The sequence below is a fragment of the Geotrypetes seraphini genome, chromosome 12 (assembly GCF_902459505.1).
Source record: "Geotrypetes seraphini chromosome 12, aGeoSer1.1, whole genome shotgun sequence".
Lineage (NCBI taxonomy): Eukaryota > Metazoa > Chordata > Amphibia > Gymnophiona > Dermophiidae > Geotrypetes > Geotrypetes seraphini.
The window spans coordinates 69,480,758-69,504,355 of NC_047095.1; the positions used below are offsets into that span (position 1 = coordinate 69,480,758).

The following is a 23,598-nucleotide window of genomic DNA, read 5'->3' on the forward strand; positions in this document are numbered from 1 at the left end:
CAAGAAAAAACTGTTTAAAAATGATATGAGGGACATGCAAGTCAGAATTGGGAGGTCCTGCTCATAATGACAAAAGACCCTCATCTATCTCACAGCCATTTTCAAACAGGAAATATGTTGCGATTTCCTGACACTTTGCCTAGAATGCATTTGCACTGCTCCTGCTTCTGAAAGACGCCCAGTGGTAACTTTATAACTTACAGAATTCCCAAATGCATGGAGCAAAGGCTAGGTCAATATTCCTGGAGTTTTTCTTGCTAAAAGCATACCTACTCCCACCTCACCTTTGAATATGGGGCTGACCTTCCAGACTCCAAGGCATCCTTGACTGGCAAACTGCCCAAAGGAGAGCTCCATGAAGAAGAGAGGGATTCCACAGAACACCAACATGATGAAATAAGGGAACATGAAAGCACCTGAAGGCAGAAAGAAGAGACATTGAATCAGATCCTTGTGCTATGAGCAACTGCTTCTAAACATGATGACTTGCTTTCTCCCAGTTAATTCTCTGGAATACAGTCCCCTGCCCTCTTCTTTCTCATCCCAGCAATTTTAAAATTCACCATGCACAAGTTTCTCTGTCAAGTGAATAAACTAGTAGCTAAGGGTGTACATTGAGTAGTGCAAATTCAGTTTGCTAATGTGTCTTTAAAAACTTAGGCCTCCTTTTACAAAACTGCGATAGCAGTTTCTAGCGTGGGGAGCCGCGCTGAATAGCCCATGCTGCTCCCTATGCTCATTGGGTTCCTGTGATCATTGGGAGCAGTGCGGGCCATTCAGCGTGGCTCCCCGCGCTAGAAACTGCTATCGCAGTTTCGTAAAAGAGGGGGTTAGTGGTCCTTCTACTAAACTGCATTTAGCACAGAAAAAAATAGCCTAATCTTTTCCACATAAAATTCCCAGCATGCAACAATGTAAAGTCTACCAGGCAAATTACCTTATCCATCCAATATCAATTAGCAAAATGCTGGAACACTACAATCTCGTGACCGTTATCTCAGGTTCAGGAAACTTTTAAAAGCATTTCTCTACCATGACAGGGAGCTAACCCCTGAATTAACTGAATAACAGTTGTAAAAGCCCATTCCTAAACTGTCTAATGCAACTCATGGGACAAAATGAACAGCCAACAATGACCTTGTAACTATGTGTTTGTAACTACAGCCTAATTAATAGTATTAATAGTTGCACTTAGGGATGGGTTACCAAACATCCGTTAAAACCCAGACAGGTCTTCTTTTTAGAGGACTGTCCAAGTGTCCGGACGGACTTTCCAAAACCCAGCAGGAACTCATGGCAGCCATTTTTTTTTCAGAAAGACTGCACAGGCAGGTGCGTAAGAGGATCACTCCTGCCCCAACTCACTCTGCTGGACCACCGGTGATTAAGGTAGGACCGGGGGGAGGCCTACGCTGCTTCTCTAAGGGAGGGAAGGATGGAGGGAACACATGGTGATTCTACAGCAGGGAGGGAGGAAGGAGGTATGCATTGATTCTACAGGAAGGAAGGAGGAAAGGAAGGGGCGGGCGGCAATTCTACAGCCAACCGAGAGCAGGGACAGGACCTGACATCTCACCTGGGGGAAGGGAGGGATCGTTCCCCTCCCGGTTTCACTCACCACACCATTGGACCCAAGGAGAGACCATGTTAGGTTCAGGAGGGGGAGGTAGGTGTACATCTAAGCGGCACTTGAATATAAATCCTTGGTTTATATCTGAGTTAACATTTTCCCCCTAAAAGGGTGGGGGGTAGGGTTACTAGACGTCCGGATTTCCCCGAACATGTCCTCCTTTTGAAGACATATCCAGGATCCGGACGGCTTTTCAAAACCCGGCACTTTGTCCAGGTTTTGAAAAGCTTTCCTTTGCACAGTAGAGCATCCGCGCATGTGCTGATGTCCTGCCTGATGAAAGCAGGCAGTGGGGGCAGGGCTGGGGCGGGATTGGAGGCAGAGCTGGGGCAGGATTGGAGGCGGGGCTGGGGCAGGATTGAGGGCGTGACAGGGTAGAGATGGATGGAACTGGGTGGGCCTGGAGACAGGTCTAGGGGTCCGGATTTTCCAGACAGAAAATCTGGTAACTCTAATGGGGGGGGATATTATCTCAGTTTATATTTGGATCTGTTTATATCTGAGTAAATATGATAGTCTCCTCTCTTTCTCTGTTCTCTGCTTCCTTTTCCACTCCAAAACTAGTTTCTTAGCTCAATTTTCATAACCTTCAAGCTGATCTGATTTTTAAATGTACCATTTAGCCAGTTTATCTGATCATTGCATGCCGATATATCTTCTGGACATTCCCTGTTTCACTATTGAGGAGTGGACGCTACTGTGGTGTGCGCAGTTCCTCTCCATTACGTCCCCCACTTCCTCTTCCTATTCCACCCACCCACTCGGTTTTAAACAATGTTACTTACCTCCTCCATTCCTGTAACAGAGATATGGGAACCGCCAGACGTTGCCCAGCCCCACAGCGTAGCCGACGCTGGTTAACACAAACTCAATTTGGTTCCCCCAGTTCCCTCGCTTCACATTTTCGTCTCGCTTTCTTGCCTCGCCAGGAACTGAGCCGTTCTGGAAGAGAAAAAACATGATCACCAATCGCTTGCCTCTGCACCTTACGTCAGCACGACAGAGTTCTGTAGGCCAATATTGGTTTTGGTGGAAACTAGGGGGTCCTTTTACTAAAGCTACCTGTCTTAGCGGGCGCTAAATGCTAACGCGACCATTATAGTCTATGGACGCGTTAGCATTTAGCGTGCGCTAAAACAGCTAGCACGCCTTAATAAAAGGACCCCTATACGCTTTGTAGACTGGTTTCCTTTCTGGGAATAACAGCAAAATAAACGAGAGATAATGTTCAGCATTCAAGATTCCATTGATCCATTTTTCAGATGTGAAGACAAAAGGTGCCTATGTGAAACCTAGACTCTAGAGAAGTGTTTCTCAACTCGGTCCTGGAGTACCCCCTTGCCAGTCAGGTTTTCAAGATATCCACAATGAATATGCATCAACTTGATTTGCATACAGTGCCTCCATTATATGCAAATTTCTTTCATGCATATTCATTGTGGATACCCTGAAAACCTGACTGGCAAAGGGGTACTCCAAGGGGGTACTCCCAGGACCGAGTTGAGAAACACTACTCTAGAGCAGGGGTCTCCAAACTTTTTGCCACGAGGGCCACATCGGGTACTTCAGCACTTTTCAGCGGGCCGTAGTAAAAAAAAAAAAAAGATAAATAACTCTAGATCTATGAGTTTTATTGAAAGCAGAAAATTTCATAAACTAATTACAGAGTATGTGAGATTAAATTATCGTATATTAAAGACAATGAACACGACCAGCAAATTCTCATGTTTTCATCAGAAATGATAATAAAACCATTAATGTGAATGATGGAACTGGTTTTGTGTTTTTAAAATCTTATTAACCTGAGGTGCGCATTTTGAAACGCTAATTACAAGTAGCGACTTCAAATGTTCGTCAGATATATTTCATTCGGGAAAAAGTTTGTTCGCAAAGATACGTTGTCCCAAAAATGGAGATAAATTTACAAGCAAATTTCTTCAAATTTGGAAACGGCTCAGGGTTCATTAAACACACTACATTCATGATCGACTTTTCTGTACTTTTTCCTAAAACTGTAAAAGAGAATAAATGTATAAATAATTATGAAATAATTAAAATCACGAGAACTCCATACAAGCAAATATGTCAATAAGTGAATACGCACCTTTAAATATAAATTTATGCAATTACAAATTGAGTATTACGTTGCGCCACTGCAAGTATTCTTATGGACAATTAACCGTCCCAAATTATTGTAGTTCCCATCAAAGCCCTCCCCAGCTCATCCCAAACTGTATAGCATAGTAAGAAAGTAAATGACAGCAGATACAGACCCGTAAATTGTTCTCTGTTCAGCCATCTCAGATCAGAGAGGGGGAGGGGCCCTCTTAAGAGGAGCAGCTCTGCGTGGGAAGCTTCCCCCTCTTTACGTCCTCCGTTCCCCGCCATACTTAACGCACTCTGCTGGGGCCACAGCTGTAGAAGCAGAGTCAGCAACTTGCGCATGGCACGGGACGAAATACTAGGAGCTTGATCAAGTCCAAAGCAATATGGGAGACAATTTTCAAAGAGTTTGCACTTACATTCTCTGTGAAAATTGCCCGAGGATACAAAGAAATAGTGAGCTTTCCATTGGCAGTGTTTTGCTACAATAGAGCATATCTTGATTTGAAAATCCTATTTGCGTGTATTGTACAACACCCCCTCTCCCACCCCCATGAATGTCTTCGTCACTTCAGCTAGAGGCACATGTGCTGTGAACCCTCAGCAGTCACTTTTGGACAGACAGTAAATTATTTTGAGGCTTTTTGAAGACTATCGTGTTGTAATGCATCCAGTCCAGGCCATTAGCGCAGGAGCACTACATTGGAATATGCAAATTTAACTACTTCGGCATCAAGAAAGGGACCTGGGGGCCGTCGGCTCAATGCACAGCGGCGGTAAAGAAAGCAAACAGGATGTTGGGCATGATAAAGAAGGGGATCACGAGTAGATAGCGGACGTCATCATGCCGCTTTACAGAGCAATGGTCAGACCGCACTTGGAATACTGTATCCAACACTGGTCTCCCTACCTAAAGAAGGATATAACACTGCTGGAGAGGGTGCAGAGACGAGCCACGAAGCTAGTAAAAGGTATGGAGAACTTGAGCTACCAGGAACGCCTCGGAAAACTGGGACTGTTCACCCTCGAGAAGAGAAGACTGCGAGGGGATATGATAGAGACTTTTAAAATACTAAAAGGATTCGACAAAATAGAGCAAGAAACATCGTTATTCACATTGTCAAATGTGACATGGACAAGAGGTCATGGACTGAAACTGAGGGGCAGCAGGCCCACGACAAATGTCAAGAAGTTCTGTTTCGCACAGCGAGTGGTGGATGCTTGGAATGCTCTCCCGGAGGAGGTTGTGACGGAGACCACCATTCTGGGATTCAAGGGCAAGTTGGATGCACACCTTCTTGCGAATCACATTGAGGGATACGGGTAAACAAGGTCTCCATCAGGGAACACCTAGCTTGGCCTCTGTGTGTGCGGGTCACCGGACTAGATGGACCTAAGGTCTGATCCGGTGAAGGCGTTTCTTATGTTCTTATGCAAAGTCTCATCATAAGAAGGTCTATGGTTTATGGGTTTTATTTATATCCCACTGTATACAAAGTGGATTCCATAAACACATACTTCAAAGATAAACACAAAACACGATACCAATACATGTATATAGACTCTATTTAGGTTGAATAGGCCAAACTCCTTAGGAGTTGTACTTAGCTGCAATAGTAAAGCTAATATTAGAAGTGTAGGAAGATTGATTTGGTATGAACGAATGCAAATAAGGAGGATGATCAACGTGCCGGTAACATAAGTAGGAGGATTGATTATGCCATAATTATGCCGGTCTTAATAACTTTGTATTGTAACACCTTTTACAGAAGGTCATGCAAACCACTCTGAATTGACTCCCCAGTTATTGGTAGTGGTAGAGAAGCTCACAATAACCATTGTAAAAAACACATATTACAAAACACATACATGCAGGCATGAACTTGCCTTAACTGCCTTGTCCTACATAAAATACATATCAAAAACAATCCACCCCACCCTCACATTCAATACTCACCTACACGCCACAAATAGCCACCCCCGTCTGTTTGTATTATTTATACATTCAAGTTGAAACACTATACACTTCCCCCTCAATATTCACGGGGGTTAGAAGCAGAGCCAACCCGCGAATATTAAAAAACTACAAATAACTTTTAGGGCTGGCTCTGACCCACCCCCGCCTCCCTCCTGCATCCCCGACCTTCCCCAGACCTTACCTGGTGGTCTAGCGGCGACGCAGGGCAGCATCGATCTTCCTACGCTTCTGTCTTGTGCAGAGTCATCATCAAAATGGCTGCCGTGAGCCTCGAGATTACAATGGGAACTCTCGGCAGCCATTTTGATGATGGCTCTGCATGGGGCAGAAGCGTAGAAAGATCGATGCTGCCCCACGTCGCCGCTAGACCACCAGGTAAGTTGTGGGGAAGGTCTGGGATACAGCGTTTCTTTTCCCCCCCAAAAAATCATGAATAACCGAATCCAGGGGTACTGAAACTGTGGATTCGGAGGGAAAAGTGTATTTCCTTCTCTCTTAGCACACATATTTCATCTGACAGAACAGGTGATGTTTCAACAAACGCTTAAATGACGTGAGATTCCCTTGCTGATGTATGTAACCGGGGAGTTTATTCCACTCTGCTGGACCCACACATGAAAATGTCGCAGCCCTCATGGTTTGCAACCGCAACTCCTTTCTAGATGGTATCACCAAATCACCGTTACCAGCAGAACGTAGAGTGAAGTCTGGTTTGCGATTGCCTCTTACAGGTACCGCGGTGACATTCTATGTAGTGCTAAATAGGTTAGCAACAACAATTTATACCTCACTCTGTACTCTACCTTAAGCCAGTACTGCTTAATATAAAACTCTGATACCTGATCGCACCTTGATAGTCTAAATAATGTGCAGATGACAGAGTTCTGTGTTGTTAATACAGAGGCCAGAACACCCAGTAGGTCAGATCTATTGTAACAAAATGACAGTACCTCCAAAGGAATCCCACAAGACAGCGTATCAAATGCACTCTGAAGGTGTATGGAAGGTAGTATATGACTCATTTCAAACCAGAAACAATAAAACACACCAACTTCAGTAAAAGGCTTCTTTAAGCTCAGTGTACTTAACAGGGCTGTGATTCGCCCTCTGTAGCTGTTCCTGTGGTGATGACTTGGGATGTTTTCTGATCCTTTGACATTGGGGAAAGAAGGGAGGGGGGGAATGGAGGCTGCCCTTCCACTGCAGTGTTCCCAGAGCTGTTCAAAGGCTCTCGGTGTTCTATCAGGATAATTCAGTCGGTCACCCTCTTCTCCACCGCATGAAGCTCTGAAGGCTTCAATACCATCACTTTTAGGAACACCATAATTGCAGTACTCAACAACGTCATCTTTCTTTGTGGCTGAGAGAATCACATAAAAACAGGCCTCGTTAATGACTCAGCTAGTAGGGAGGTTTGGGTCGACTTCCTTTCAATGAATTGGCCTTACTTATCCTTGTTCTCCAAGTTCCCACCCTCGTCACAGGCCCCATGTTGCAAGGACTATCAAGAGGCTCTCTTGAACAATGTGTCGCAGAGAGGGTTTTCCCACTGGGGCTCAGCAGGAGGAATGAGCCTGGGCCTTATCCATAAAAGTCTTCAGAAGAGGCTTGTTTTTTGACGATACAAAGACTCTTCTGTTACAGCGATTCCTTCAAATCTGCAGATAGACACAGAGCACAAGAAAAACCCGGGTGGCAGAGTCTTTTGACAAGAATGGGGTGGAGATATATTATTGTTTCTATTCTATCTGAAGAGAAAAAAACCCAATGTAGACACACTTGGGGGCACAGAGCTGAGTCATGCTTCTTAAGAACTTGCAGGTATCTGACGTTACTGCAGTTGCTTAGCTGGGAAGAAGTCCATAGGTTCTTTGAGTTCACACCATTGATTTGCCTCCTGCGCTTGTCAAACAGGAATCCAGGGGAAGACGACGAAAACAGCAGACACTCAGGAGGCTCTGTGGCCATTTGGTGATCTATCTGTATGCAGCTCGCCAGGAAAAGGGAAACAAATATTTTTTTCCACTTTCGAAATAGCAATCAGGCGAAGTCGCTGGATCTGTTCCTTTCCCCACAATCTAATTACGTTGCTCACTTTGTAATTCTGGTTTCTTCCATGGTGTGTCCAATTTGACTTTTTAGCTAGTTATGAAAATCTAAACATAATTAGGGCAAAAGAGATATTGAAAATGCATCACACTTTTGAAAAAGTGCAGCTTGTACCCAGAGCTGGACAATAGTGGAAGCCGAGTGTTCTTGGCGCTCTTTGTGCATTTTCTAATATCCAGGCAGCATAAACCTCTCGCATCAGCACACACAAGAAGTCTCTGTTATTAAAAATATATATATATTTTTGTAGTAAGGAATTCAGAAGGCTGTCTCCCTGAGACAAAAGACTTTGTCGTTCTGAAGGCTGCAGCTGGAGGTAGAGGTGCAATTTTGAAGAGAAAATGCTTTATGGTAGAGGTGGGAAGGCTAGGAGTCAGATGGAAGTAGTTTCAGGGGCAAAATGCTGGGTAGTGGATAAAAAGAGAAGTTCATTTCAGGGAATGCTTCTAAGGCAAGATGACCATGACTAACGCAGGGTCAGAAGAGAACAAGAAGAACGCCCACAAGGCCAGAGGGCAAGGCGAAGGGTCCAATAGGAGCAGGACCTGAGGCCAGGTCACAGAGAAGGTCATACCCTGGCTGACCCATCAGAACAAAGATGATCAGGAAATAGCAGGAGTCCTTCCTACCACTCACAATATCCTCTGCACGTTAGGCAAATATAAGTGCTAGTGGCATTAAACCTTCAATAAGCAAAATCTCCCAAGACTCCTCAGAAATCTCCTTTGGGATTTCTCTTCCCTAAAGGCAAAAATGCTATAGATCTCTCAGAACACGTCTTCCTCCCTGGATTAGGGATAGAATGGGGTTCAGTGTCTCACATGCAGACAGAACTTCTCAGAGGCTAAGATGGAATGCACCATGTTCGTCCCACTCACCTTCTGAGGTATACACTAGAGAATGACACGGGGACATATTTTTCCCCGTTCTGTCCCCGCGAGTTCTTTTCCTGCGCCATTCCTGCAAACTCCGTCCTCATCTGCACAAGGCTTGTGCGGTTAAGGCAGAGTTTATAGGAATGGGGACAGCGACAAAACTCACGGGGAAGGGACGGGGAAAAATTTGTCTCCGTGTCATTCTCTAGTATACACAAAAGTCCACTAGCTAGACTTTTCCAGGTGGTATTCTCTGCTGCTTTCAGTTGATAAAGATTCAGTGACTCCTTCTCCAAGTCCTGCCCCAGCCAGTAATTCTTTCCTCCTCTTCTCTTTGATTAGGCCTAGCCAGTCAAGAGGAATTGTTCTCTTCTTTTCACGGAAGCCAAGCTGATCATCTTAGATAGGCTGCTCCTCCTGAGCTCTCTCCAGCACAATCCGAGTGCTGGGATTCCCATTTGTCCCCCTCCTAACCACTTAATGAAGGTTAGGGTCAGTGCTAAGGTACCTCATGCCACAAGGGACCCTAAATCTGCCTGAAACTGAAGAAAGCACACAGTATGCAGGTAGGCTTTGGAGTCCCTTTCCAAATTTCTCTCAATAGAAGCAGTGCATACAAATAGATCTCTTGAAAACCCAAATGGATTGTGGCCCTCGAGGACTGATTATAAGAACTCAAGCCTTGATCAATCTTGTTTAAAAAGTGACCCTGACTGAGCCATCATCAAAATGGCTGCCATGAGTTCCCGTTGTAGACTACAATGGGAACTCACGGCAGCCATTTTGATGACAGCTCTGCACCGGGACAGGAGCGTAGGAAGATCGATCCTGCCCAGCGTCACCGCAAGACCACCAAGTAAGGGCTGGGGAAGGTCCGGGATGCAGGAGTGAGGCGGGATGGGTCAGAGCCGGCCCTAAAAGTTATTCACGTTCTTTTAATATTCACGGGCCGGCTCTGCTCCTAACCCCCGCAAATGTAGAGAGGGAAGTGTACAGTGAATGTATAAATAATACAAACAAACAGGAGTGGCTATTTGTGGCGTGTAGGTGAATATTCTATGTGATGGTGGGATGGATTGTTTTTGATATGTATTTTATGTAGGACAAGGCAGTTAAGGCAAGTATGTGTTTTGTGTGTTTCTTACTATGTATGTGTTTTTGGAACCTGCTTTGTATAAAGCAGGATATAAATAAAAACCATAAACCATAGCAAACTGGTTAGGAAATTGGAAGACTGGGCATCCAAATGGTAGATGAAATTTAATGTGGCAAATGTTAAGTGATGCACATTGAGAAAAATAAACCAAAATATAGTTACCTGGGTAAGGGTGGGCTATAAATAAATAAACCGAACCAAATTAGATGCTAGGATCCACCTCAGGGTTTTACGCCCAAGAAAAAGTGTCATTGTAGATAATACGATGAAACCTTCCGCCCAACATGCGGTGGTGGCCTAGAAAGCAAACAAGATGCTAGGAATTATTAAAAAGGGATGGTAAACAAGACTAAGAATTTTATAATGCCTCTGAATTGCTCCAAGGTGAGCGGAACTGGAAAAGGTTCAAAGGAGAGCGACCAGGATGATTAAGGGGAAGGAACTCCTCTCATATGAGGAAAGACTAAAACGGTTAGAGCTCTTCAGCTTGGAAAAGAGACGGCTGAGGGGAGATATGATTGAAGTCTACAAAATCCTGAGTGGAATAGAACGGATACAAGTGGATCAATTTTTCACTGCGTCAAAAATTACAAAGAGTAGAGGACACTCGATGAAGTTATAGGGAAATACTTTTAAAACTAATAGGAATATTTTTTTACTCAGAGAATAGTTAAACTCTGGAACGAACGTGTTGCCAGAGGTTGTGGTAAGAGCAGTTAATGTAGCTGTTTTTTTTTTAAAAAAAGGTTTGAACAAGTTCCTGGAGGAAAAGTGCATAGTCTGCTATTGAGACAGACTTGGGGGAAGCCACTGCATGCCCTTGATCGGTAGTATGGAATTTTGCTACTATTTGGATTTTTGCAAGTACTAGTGACCTGGATTGGCCATCATGAAGATGGGCTTCTGGGCTAGATGGACCATTAGTCTGACCTAGTAAGGCTATTCTTATGTTCATAGCCTGGCATCCTTCATCTCACTTATCACTTGCTTTTAAAAGCACTACAGTTGAGCATTGAAGATTGCATCCTTGACTTTTTAAAGTTTTGTTCATATTAATGCACATATATATATCTGGACCACCAGCTCTTAACGTACCAGATTGATGTTCAAAGGCTTATCTTCCAGAGGCTGTGGCAAGTCTTGTATCCAACCGTGATGTTCTTCCAGATAAATCCTGGCCAATTGCAAACCTGTCATCTTTCTGGAATTGGGAATCCAGCTCTCAAAAACTACACTTCAAAATCCATGAACAAGACCAATAGATATCCAACACACAGGGCCACATTCCAAGTACAAAACCAAAGAGAGAAGGAAGAGCCCCTGAAAGAATCTAGATGCAGGAAGATCAGTGCTCATGTCAGACATGCCTCTGTTACCACACCTCTATCAGCAAAGTCTAGATTTTTTCCATGTCAATCCAGCACGGACTTGAGAACATTTCATGATCTCCAGTGACCACAGTGTGAAATTTCTTTCCAGTCCAACAAATACCACCACTTTCCCTTCCCATGGCAACGTGCTGTGATGTCACAGAGATTCCACAAGTTCTCTCTGTCCTCAGTTTTATGGCTTTGATCAAAGCATGCATGCAATGCATATAAAGGTGCAATATTCCATCTCTTTAATAGATATGTCATGCAAAATATCTTAATTGGAGCAGCAGCAGTCTTGCCCTCATTAATTAATGTCTATGGTTGACATTCCAAAATTAAGGCTGACCATCCTTAAACAGTAGAAGAGGGTCTCACACAACAGTGTTAGAATGTTTTAGATTACAGAATGACATGGGGACTAATTTTTCCCCGCCCCCCCATAGGAACTCATTTTCCCATCCCGGCGAGTTCTTTTCCTGTCCCTGCCCCATTCCTGCAAGCTCTGTCCTCATCTGCATAAGCCTCAAACACATTAAAATCATAAGTGTTTGAGGATTGTGCGGTTAAGGCATAAGAACCTAAGAATAGCCTTACTGGGTCAGACCAATGGTCCATCAAGCCCATCAGGTCCATTCTCACGGTGGCCAATCCAGGTCACTAGTACCTGGCCAAAACCCAAGAAGTAGCAGAACTTACAGAAATGGGGCAAGGAGAGGGTCAGTGACAAAACTCGTGGGGACAGGGAAATTGAGTTCCTGCAGGGACGGGGAGAAATTTTCTATTTTCGATCTAAAGGGGTAAAATATAAACCCAATAAAATCACTTCAGTGTCTATAGCAGTAGGTCATTATTTTTTTCCTACTGCTTTTTTAATGCAATGAATATGAAAATGTGCTACCATGGCAAAATATGAGATTTATAGATAACGTTTGGATTTACATCTCACATACTTCTAGGCTTGGGATCTTGAGCACTTTCATCCCTAATACTGCTATTTATTATTTCTATAGCACTGAAAGGCGTACGTAGCACTGTACATTTTAACATGCAATAGACAGTCCCTGCTCAGAGAAGCTTACAATCTAATTTAGACGGGACATTTCAGGAGTGATTATAGTGGATCTAGGTATCTTGACAGCAGTGAGTGGGAGTTAAGAGTTGAAAGCAGTTTCAAAAAAGTGGGCTTTTATCTTGGATTTGAACACTGCCAGGGATGGAGCATGACATATTGATTCAGGCAGCCTGTTCCAGGCATACGGTGCCACAATAAAGAAGGACGGAGTCTGGAGTTGGTGGTGGAAGAGAAGGGTACAGATAAAAGGGGCTTGCCTGATGAGCAGAAATCACGGTGGGGGGGGAGGGAGCATAGGGGGAGATAAGTGAGGAGAGATATTGGGGGGCTTCAGAGCGAATGCACTTGTAAGTCAGCAAGAGGAGTTTAAACTGTATTCGGAAATGGATAGGGAACCAATGAAGCGACTTGAGGAGAGGGGTAATGTGAGAAGAGTGTCTCTCACGGAATATGAGTCGTGCAGCAGAATTTTGAACAGATTGAAGAGGTGAGAGATGGGTGCGTGGGAGGCCCGAGAGAAGTACATTGCAGTAGTCTAAGCGCAAGGTGATGAGAGCATGGACAAGGGTTTTGGTAGTGTGCTCAGAGAGACAAGGACGGATTTTGGTAATGTTATAGAGGAGGAAGTGACAAGTTTTGGCGGTTTGTTGGATCTGATCAGAGAAGGAAAGAGAGGAGTCAAAGATCATTCTGAGGTTGTGAGCCGACGAGACAGGGAGGAGGATCGTGTTATTCACAGAAATAGAGAACGGCGAGAGGGGGAGGTGGGTTTAGGCAGAAAGATAAGGAGTTCAGTTTGAGATGGTGGTGAGACATCCGAGTGGCAATATCGAACGGGCAGGCTGAAATTCAGGCCTGAACTCCTATAGAGATATCTGGTGTGGAGAAGTAGATCTGGGAGTCCTCGGCATAGAGGTGATATTGAAAACCATGAGAGGAGATCAGTGTACCAAGAGAGCGGGTATATATGGAAAAGAGGAGAGGGCCCAGGAGAGAGCCATGAGGTATGTCAATAGACAGCAGGATGGTGGTGGAGGAGGATCTACCATAACATACGCTGAAGGTACGACTAGAGAGATAGGAAGAGAACCAGGAGAGAGCGGAACCCTAAAATCCCAGCGAAGTCAACGTGTCAAGAAGGAGGTGGTGATCAACAGTGTCAAAGGCAGCAGACAGATCGAGAAGTATGAGGATAGAGTCCATTGGATTTGGCTAGGAACAGGTCATTAGAGACTTTAGCAAGGGCAGTTTCTGTAGAGTGGAGAGGGAGAAAGTCCGATTAAAGCGGGTCAAGAATATTATGAGAAGAAAGGAAGTCTAGGCAACAGTGGTGAACAGCACATTCGAGTAGTTTGGATAGGAAGGGGAGGAGGGAGATAGGGCGGTAGTTGGAGGGGGATGTAGGGTCTAGTGAGGGCTTTTTGAGGAGGGGTGTAACTACAGCATGTTTGAAGATATCAGGAACTGTAGCAGTGGAGAACGAAAGGTTGAGAATGTGACAGATGGGAGGGATTACAGCGGGAGCGATGGATCTGAGTAGGCAGGTAGGAATCGGATCAGAGGAACAGGTGGTGGGCTTGGAGGAGGAGAGAAGGTGAGCAGTTTCCTCTTCCGTAACTTCAGAAAAGGAAGAAAGGGTCTTAAGAGTTGTTGAAAGGAGGTTATCAGAGTAGACAGTCAGAAGGGGTGGTAGGGGAGGTGACATTGTTGAGAATTGAAGGAAGAACTCTGCCATCGTCTGGGGGGAGAGTGAAGAGGGGATAGGAGGCGGGGGCACTTTGAGTAGAGAGTTGAGCAGTTAGTTAAATGGTTGTAGTAGTCCTGTTTGGCAAGTGAGAGGGTAGATTGGAAGGACATCAGCAACCCCAACCCCAACCTTCTCCTCCTCAAAACTCCCCATACAGTGGAGGAGCAGCTGAATGGTAAAAGCATGAGGCTGAAGCCTGTGGAAGCAAATGTTCAAATCTCACTGCCGCTCCTTGTGATTTTAGGCAAGTCACTTAACCCTCCACTTCCTGTGAGCCTTCCAAGCACAAGAAAATAGCTACTGTATCTAAATGTAACTCACCTTAAACTGCTAGTGAAAAGGTGTAAACTAATCCAAAGAACAACAACAAAAAATTTCAGGCCAATATTGAGCTGTCAGCATTTTTTAAAATGCGTTGACTGCCACCTTCTACCTTAGATCTGGAAGTTATGCCGGTATAGTCAATATTCTGTGCCACACCTAGACTCATAGCTAACCAGACATTGCCCAGTTAAGTGCCACTGAATATCCCCTCCTGGCCTACTTGGGTCAATTTAACTGAACAGGAAACCACCCTACCTGTCCAATATGTCTAATGGGCCTGTATATTTGTCTATTTTAATTAGATTGTACACTCTTATGAGCAGGGATTGTCTCTTGCATGTTTAATGTATGACGCTGTGCAGAATAAGTCTGTGGCATACCAAGGGGAGGGCTGTCCGACCCAGGTGCACAGCTTCGGGGGGTGCACAGCCGGCCAGGATCGGGTCCTCATGCCCTTCCTTTCCCCCGGCCCGCACCGCTGCAATCTTACCTTCCACTGCCAACAAGAAGTCTTTCCAACGTCAATTCTGACGTCGGAGAGGACGTTACAGGCCAGCCAGGCAGTGATTGGCTGGCCCAGAACGTCCTCTCCGACATCAGAATTGATGTCGGAAAGACTTCTTGTCGGCAGAGGGAGGTAAGATTGCAGCAGCGCAGACCCGTGGAAAGGAAGGAGAGAGGCGCTTTTTTTTTTTCCGCGGCAGGATGTAGGCAGGCATGCTGGCTGGCTTTAGCGTAGCAGGGAGGGAGGGAGATAGGTAGGCAGGCAAGCAGGCTGGCTTTGGGGGTGGACAAAATCTGGAAGGTAGTGGGGGGACATAAGGAGGCTCTGGGGGCACTAAGGACACGGGAAGGAGGCACTGGGGGCACTATGGACACAGGACGGAGGCACTTAGGACATTAAGGGCACAGGATGGGGCACTGGGGGCACTATGGACACAGGAAGGAGACACTGGGGGCACCTTGGACATGGGAAGGAGGCACTGGGGGCACTAAGGACACAGGAAGGAGGCACTGGGGGCACTATGGACACGGGAAGAAGGCACTGGGGGCACTATGGACACAGGATGGAGGCACTGGGAGATCTAAGGACACAGGACAGGGTACTGGGGGCACTATGGACACAGGAAGGAGGCACTGGGGGCACCATGGACACGGGAAGGAGGCACTGGGAGCACTAAGGACACAGGAAGGAGGCACTGGGGGCACTATGGACACGGGAAGAAGGCACTGGGGGCACTATGGACACAGGACGGAGGCACTGGGGGCACTATGGACACAGGACGGAGGCACTGGGGGCACTATGGACACAGGAAGGAGGCACTGGGGGCACTAAGGACACAGGAAGGAGGCACTGGGAGCACTATGGACACGGGAAGAAGGCACTGGGGGCACTATGGACACAGGACGGAGGCACTGGGGGCACTAAGGACACAGGACAGAGCACTGGGGGCACTATGGACACAGGAAGGAGGCACTGGGGGCACCATGGACATGGGACGGAGGCACTGGGGGCACCATGGACACGGGAAAGAGGCACTGGAGGCACTAAGGACATGGGAAGGAGGCACTGGGGGCACTATGGACATGGGAAGGTGGCACTGGGGGCACTATGGACACAGGACAGAGGCACTGGGGGCACTAAGGACACAGGACAGAGGCACAGGGGGCACTATGGACACAAGACGGAGGCACTGTGGGCACTAAGGACACAGGATGGAGGCACTAAGGACATGAGAAGGAGGCACTGGGGGCACTAAGGACACAGGACGGAGCACTGGGGGAACTAAGGACACGGGAAGGAGGCACTAAAGACATGGGAAGAAAGGAGGGAGGGAATAGAAAGGGACAATTGTTGGGCCTGAGTGCAGAAAGAAAGAAATGAAAGAAAGGATACACAGTCAATTAATAGATGTCCCCTTTTGATTAAAAAAATAAATGGTCACGTTACCTCTGACTTTCTTTCTCTGCAGCAGAGTCGGCAGCTGTGCTGAGGTGCAGGAAGGTCCCGCGATGACTCATCTGCCGGCTCTCCTTCGGAAGAAGTAAGTTACATCGGAGGGGGTGGACCCGGCAGACGCAGTCATTTGCTACAACTCCCTGCGTCTGCCGGGTCCACCCCCTCTGACGTAACTTACTTCTTCCGGAGCAGAGCCAGCAGACGAGTCATCGCGGGACCTTCCAGCATGCGGCTGCTGAGTCCACTCCAGAGTAAGTACGTCGGAGTGGGGTGGACTGGCAGCCGGCAGCTACAGTCATCGTGGGACCTTGCTGCATGAAGGGAGAGAAAGGAGCAGGATTGCTGGAATGGAAGAGTGGTGGAGGGAAAGAAAGGGGGCAGGGTGGTATGGAAGGGTGGTGCTGATAGAATTGATGTACAGAGAAAGGGGAGAGACATAAGGGGGAAGAATATTGGAGGGAAAGAAAGGGGGAAGATGCTGATTGAAGAGGGGTGGATGGCGAGAGAAAGGGCAGACATTGGATGGTAGTGGGGAGCCTATGCTGGGTGAAGTGCAGATGGGAGAGATAAGGGAGCAAATGCAGGAAGGAAATGGGAGGAGAGAAAGAGGGGAGCAGACGCTGGATGGAAGTGGACAGAGAGAGGAGAAGGTACTAGATGGAAGGGTTGGAGAAAGGGTACATGATGGAAGGAGGGAATAAATAAAAGGAGGGCACATGATGGAGAGGAAAAGATTGAGTTAGGGAAACACTGGAGGGGTGAGGGAAAGAGGTGGCAAGCTTTAGGTAGACAGTAAAAAAGGACATTGATGAGAGGGTAGTAAGAATGTAATCTAGACATGCAGAAAATAAACTGAAAAGGAAAATGAGGGAAAAAAGGGAAAGGGATTGCAGAGGAGAGGTGTGGGAGAGGGAAGGAGAGGAGAGAGATGCTAGACCAAAGGGGGTGAAAGGAGAGATGGAAGGGGGAGGCATACAGTTTCTGGAAGGAGCATAAAAGGAGAGAAGATACCATATAGGGGAAGAGAGACGGCAGACAGTGGATGGAAGGAAGAGAGTTACAAGAAGATGAGGAAAGCAGAAACCAGAGAAGACAAAGGTAGAATAAAAATTTTCTATTTATTTATTGCTTTAGGAGACATGTGTCACTGTTTCTGTGGTGTTGCATTTTATGCAGAGTCCAGCTTCTTGCTGGTTCAATTTAACCTTTGTCTATGTATTTCTATTTTATCCCCCCTTTTACAAAACTGTGGAGCGTTTTTTAGCGCCAGCCATGGTGGTAGCAGCTCTGATGCTCAGAATTCTATGAGCGTCAGAGCTGTTACCACCGTGACTAAATTCCATACTACAGTTTTGTAAAAGAGGGAGGGTTTAGTTTGTGATGACATATTCCATACTAGGCGAAGGTGTTTTCTGTGTTCTGTGTGTTCAAAAGACATGGTTTTTTGTTAGGATTGACGGTGTAGGATTGATCTGTACTAGTCTGGCTTGTTTAGTTTTACAATGGGTGTATTGATGTACTGCTCACTGCAATATGTAAGATGCTGCCTTTTCCTAGGTACTCATGTGTGACATGTGGCTTGTTACTAGAAATCATGTTTTTCGTACAGATTGGGGGGGGGGTCAAAAAATGATGGGCCCCGGGTGTCACATATGCTAGGTACGCCACTGGAATAAGTAGCTCATTTATTTGGAAAGGGAAACACTACACAATTTTACACTACTCTGTGGCCCAATGGCAGGGTACAGGAAAGATAAGGAAATGTATATTTAATTTAGGTGTCTATATACCGCCTATCAAAGTTATCAAAGCGGTTTACAATCAGGTACTCAAGCATTTTCCCTATCTGTCCCAGTGGGCTCACAGTCTATCTAATGTACCTGGGGCAATGGAGGATTGAGTGACATGCCCAGGGTCAGAAGGAGAAGTGTGGGATCTGAACCCAGAACTTCAGAGTGCTGAGGCTGTCGCTGCAACGGTACGCCACTCCTCCTACAATGGCCCTCCTCCCAGTTCTACCAGAAATATGAATCAGGGGAAGTGGATATTTGCTATTTTGAGACAGTGTGGAATTCTGGAAGACTGGAAAACCAGTGAGTCTGACCTCGGTACTGGGAAAGATGGTAGAGGCGCTGATAAAGGACCGCATCATTGATCACCTTGACGAACACGGTCTGATAAGGACCAGTCAGCACGGTTTCAGGAAAGGCAAATCTTGTTTGACGAACTTGCTGCACTTCTTCGAGGGAGTAAACAGGCAGATAGACAAGAGCGACCCGGTCAACATTGTATATCTGGATTTTCAGAAGGTGTTCGAAAAGGTTCCACATGAACGACTACTTCAGAAAATTGCGAGCCATGGAATTGAGGGTGAAATACTCACGTGGATTAAAAACTGGCTGGAGCATAGGAAACAGAGAGTGGGGGTAAATGGACAATATTCAGACTGGAACAGCATCACCAGTGGGGTGCCACAGGGCTCAGTGCTTGGACCCATGCTCTTCAACATCTTTATAAATGATGTAGACATTGATACGATGAGTGAGGTGATTAAATTTGCGGACAATACAAAGTTATTCAGAGTAATGAAGACACAGGGGGATTGCGAAGATCTGCAACGTGACATAATCAAGCTTGAGAAATGGGCATCAACATGGCAAATGAGGTTCAACGTGGATAAGTGTAAAGTGATGCATGTTGGTAACAAAAATCTCATGCATGAATACAGGATGTTCGGGGCGGTACTTGGAGAGACCTCCCAGGAAAGAGACTTGGGAGTTCTGATCGACAAGTCGATGAAGCCGTCTGCACAATGTGCGGCGGCGGCAAAAAGGGCGAACAGAATGCTAGGAATGATAAAGAAGGGGATCACAAACAAATCGAAGAAGGTTATCATGCTGCTATTCCAGGCCATGGTGCGCCCTCACCTGGAGTACTGCGTCCAACACTGGTCGCCATACATGAAGAAGGACACGGTACTACTCGAAAGGGTCCAGAGAAGAGCGACTAAAATGGTAAAGGGGCTGGAGGAGTTGCCGTTCAGTGAGAGATTGGAGAAATAGCTTCTTCTCTCTTGAAAAGAGTTGACTGAGAGGGGACATGATCGAAACATTCAAAATGCTGAAGGGAATAGAATTAGCAGATAAAGTCAGATTGTTCACCCTCTCCAAGGTGAAGAGAACAAGAGGACACTCTCCAAAGTTGAAAGGGGATAAATTTTCTGTACAAACGTAAGGAAGTTCTTCTTCACCCAGAGAGTGGTAGAAAACTGGAACACTCTTCCAGAGTCTGTCATAGGGGAAAACACCCTCCAGGGATTCAAGACAAGGTTGGACAAGTTCCTGCTAAACTGGAACGTACGCAGGTGAGGCTGGACTCATTTAGAGCACTGGTCTTTGACCTGGGAGCCGCCATGTGAGCGGACTGCTGGGCACGATGGACCACTGGTCTGACCCAGCAGTGGCAATTCTTATGTTCTTATGTTCTTACTGACGTATGAGCTCTGTGTTGGGCCAGAGGCTACAATGTCTCTGAGATGCTGTTTCTTGCTGTCCTTGTAGAAGCTGCTCCATGTTTTTCCATTTTTGCTCCCTTCAGTTCTCCAGGTCACTCTGAACCAAGCTGGGATCTGGTGCCCTGGGCCTTCATTTGCAGCTACTGGAGTCATCAGAGCACGTTTCCTGATGCCACATAGCCTGGATTCTTTCAGGCTCTGACTCTAAACATCTACATGCTACTCTCAATGACCACAACTCCCCCCCACCGACCTTGCAGTACCCCAGCCTTGAGCAACCTAGGAAGCAGAAGCCCCAGCCGTAGGGGCCATCTGAGCCAGCAGGTCAGCCTGCTGGTCTTGCTTTCTAGAAGTCAAGAAGAGAGAGACACTACTTTATCTTGTTATTTCTCTACACAGCTGTCTTGTGACCTCAGCTATTGTTTCAGGACAAGAACTGGCCCTTTTGTTCATTTTTCTTCCTTGGCATCTGATGTTCTCCTTGCTTCTCAGCTCTCTAGTTGTGGCAGGCTTCCAGAACTGATCTACCTCTTTCACATACAATAAGGCCTTTTTGAAAACAGAGAAACAAAACACAAAAGAACGAACAACAGTTTATATTTCAGCTCAGAGTTTTCCATCCAGAAGCCAAAGAGTGCTCTTTCCAAGCTTACAGAGTATTAGTATCTTTGCAAGGGGCTTAAGCAAAGCAAAATCAGATTTCTTCAGCATTTCACCATCCAGATTCTGTGTGGGGTAATTTCATAACAGGCCACCTATCACTTTTATTAAAATGTGATAAAACTTGCAGTTACTGCAGCTTATTATGGGACTTTGTAGGGTCTCATCTGAAAGAAAAATCCAAACTGTCTCCTAAGCCCCGACATTGACTCTTCAGGACCAATCAGGTGCCATATCCATTTGTCCAGCAGATGATATACAGTCTTGGATAATGAGGGGCCCTTGGCCTTGTAGATGGTCCTTCTCCTTATCAGCTGGTACAGGGTGCATTGCTAAAGAGGATTACCTCATTCCAGTGTGTCTGTCAAACTCTCTCCTCCGAGCTTCACACAGGATAGGCTGGAGAGCCAGTGCAGAATTGGACAGCATGTGCTTGGATGAGGTCAGCTAGCTCAGTGCTTGCAGAAAATCAAGCAGCATCTATGTTAGTACATCTCAGAAAAACTGGTTTATGGTCTAGTCAGGCCTCAAGCCTCCAAACGGGAACTATGAAGGGATGAGAGTCATGGTGAGGAAGAAGATTAGGAAGAGGATAAGCACTATAAATACGCTAGAGCAAGCATGGTCCCTTTTTAAGGACACAGTCACAGAGGCGCAAAATCTATATATACCACATATCAACAAGGGTTCCAATAAGAAGAAGAACAAGGAACCGGTGTGGCTCATTGTAGCAGTGAAGGAAGTGATTAGAGACAAGAAGACTTCGTTTAAGGAATGGAAAAGGACAAAAACAGAAAAAAACTGGAAAAAGTACAAACAACATCAAAGCAAGTGCCATAAGGCGGTAAGAGGGGCCAAAATAGACTACAAGGAAAAAATAGCCAAGGAGGCCAAAAACTTTAAGCCGTTCTTTTGATATATTAAGGGGAAACAACCCGCGAAGGAAGCAGTGGGGCCGTTAGATGACCATTGAATAATGGAAGTACCAAAGGAGGACAAAGCCATTGTCAACAAACTGAACACATTTTGCGTCGGTATTTACCAAAAAGGATATATCCAATATAACAGAAACTCACAGGAAATGAAGACAGGAAACCGACAGGGACGACGGTCAGTCTAGAAGAGGTATGCAGACAGATTGCTAGGCTTAAAAACAATAAATCCCTGGGACCGAACGGCATCCACCCGAGGGTAATCAAGGAACTGAAAGGGGTTATAGATGAAATGCTTCAACTAATAATCAATCTGTCAATCAAATCGGGAAAGATTCCGGAAAACTGGAAAGTGGCGAATGTTACGCCGATCTTCAAGAAAGGTTCAAAAGGAGATCCGAGAAACTACAAACCAGTGAGTCTGACTTCAGTACCGGGAAAGATGGTAGAGGCACTGATAAAGGACCACATCATCGATCACCTTGACGGACACAAACTGATGAGGACCAGCCAGCACAGCTTCAGCAAAGGAAGATCTTGCTTGACAAACTTACTGCACTTCTTCGAAAGAGTAAATGGGCAGATAGACAAGGGTGACCCGGTCGACATCGTATATCTAGATTTTCAGAAGGCGTTCGATAAGGTTCCGCATGAACGTCTACTTTGAAAAATTGAGAGCCATGGAATCGAGGGTGCTATACTAATGTGGATTAAAAACTGGTTGGCGGATAGGAAATACAGAGTGGGGGTGAATGGACAATACTCGGACTGGAAAACATCACGAGTGGAGTACCGCAGGGTTTGGTGCTCAGGCCTGTGCTCTTCAACATATTTATAAACGATCTAGAAATTGGCGCGACTAGTGAGGTGATTAAATTTGCAGACGATACAAAGTTATTCAGAGTAGTGAGGACACAGAAGGATTGCGAAGACCTACAAAGAGACATAAATACACTCAAGGAATGGGCCGCAAAATGGCAAATGAGGTTCAATGTGGATAAGTGCAAGGTGATGCATGTCGGTAACAAAAATCATATGCATGAATACAGGATGTCTGGTGCTATACTTGGAGAGAGCCCCCAGGAAAGAGACTTGGGAGTACTTGTAGACAAGTCAATGAAACCATCTGTGCAATGTGTGGTGGCGGCCAAAAGGGCAAACAGAATGCTAGGAATGATTAAGAAGGGGATCACAAATAGATCTGAAAAGGCTATCATGCCGTTATACCGGGCCATGGAATACTGCGTCCCCACCTGGAATACTGCGTCCAACACTGGTCGCCATACATGAAAAAGGACATAGTACTCGAAAGGGTCCAGAGAAGAACGACCAAAATGGTTAAGGGACTGGGTGAGTTGCCGTACAATGAGAGGCTAGAGAAACTGGGCCTCTTCTCCCTTGAAAAGAGGAGACTGAGAGGGAACCTGATCGAAACATTCAAGATATCAAAGGGAATTGACTTAGTAGAGAAAGAGAGATTGTTCACTCTCTCCAAGGTGAAGAGAATGAGAGGGCACTCACTAAAGTTAGAAGGGAATAGATTCTGTATAAACGTAAGAAAGTTCTTCTTCACCCAGAGATCCAGAGATCCAGAGACCCAGAAATCTTCAACGCTCTTCTGGAGGCTGTTATAGGGAAAAGCACCCTTCAGGGATTCAAGAAAAGGTTGGATAAGTTCCTACTGGAACAGAACACACGCAGGTAGGGCACTGGTCTTTGACCAAAGGGCCGCCGCATGAGCGGACTACTTGACGCGATGGACCACTGGTCTGATCCAGCAGTGGCAAATCTTATGTTCTTATACCTGATAGTTGCAAATTTTAGGCAGCAGCCAGTGCAGACGGAACTATTATTTTCATCTGCAGGTCCCACATTAAGGAGGCCAATTAACATATAGTATCTGGGAACACTAAGGCCTGGATTCTGTATAGAACATCCAGTCTCAGAAGCAGCCTAAGCGGCTTTTGAGAATCGCACACTGGCGTCCTATACAGAATCACGCCTAAGGCCGCCTAAAAGAACCCAATTCTCTAACCGACGTCCAAGTTACAGACACTGGTTAGAGAATCGGGTTGCCGCTGGGCTTATCGCGGCAAGGGATCTCCCTTTTTGCTGAGCTACATTGTACAAGTCTCCCGCTGGCCTAGGGAGACACATATGGCCAC

General features: G+C 45.9%; 1 protein-coding gene across 2 annotated transcripts in view; it reads right to left on the reverse strand.

Moving 5' to 3' along the window:
* Nucleotides 1–23,598, reverse strand: part of SLC6A9 (solute carrier family 6 member 9) — a 159,969-nt gene that overhangs the window by 50,231 nt on the left and 86,140 nt on the right. For both annotated transcript variants that reach the window (XM_033917126.1, XM_033917125.1), the window contains 2 exons: nt 2,416–2,572; nt 285–416 (listed from right to left, as the gene is read on the reverse strand). In XM_033917126.1, coding sequence (XP_033773017.1) covers nt 285–416; nt 2,416–2,572 — 289 coding nt within the window. The remainder of the gene's footprint in view (nt 1–284; nt 417–2,415; nt 2,573–23,598) is intronic.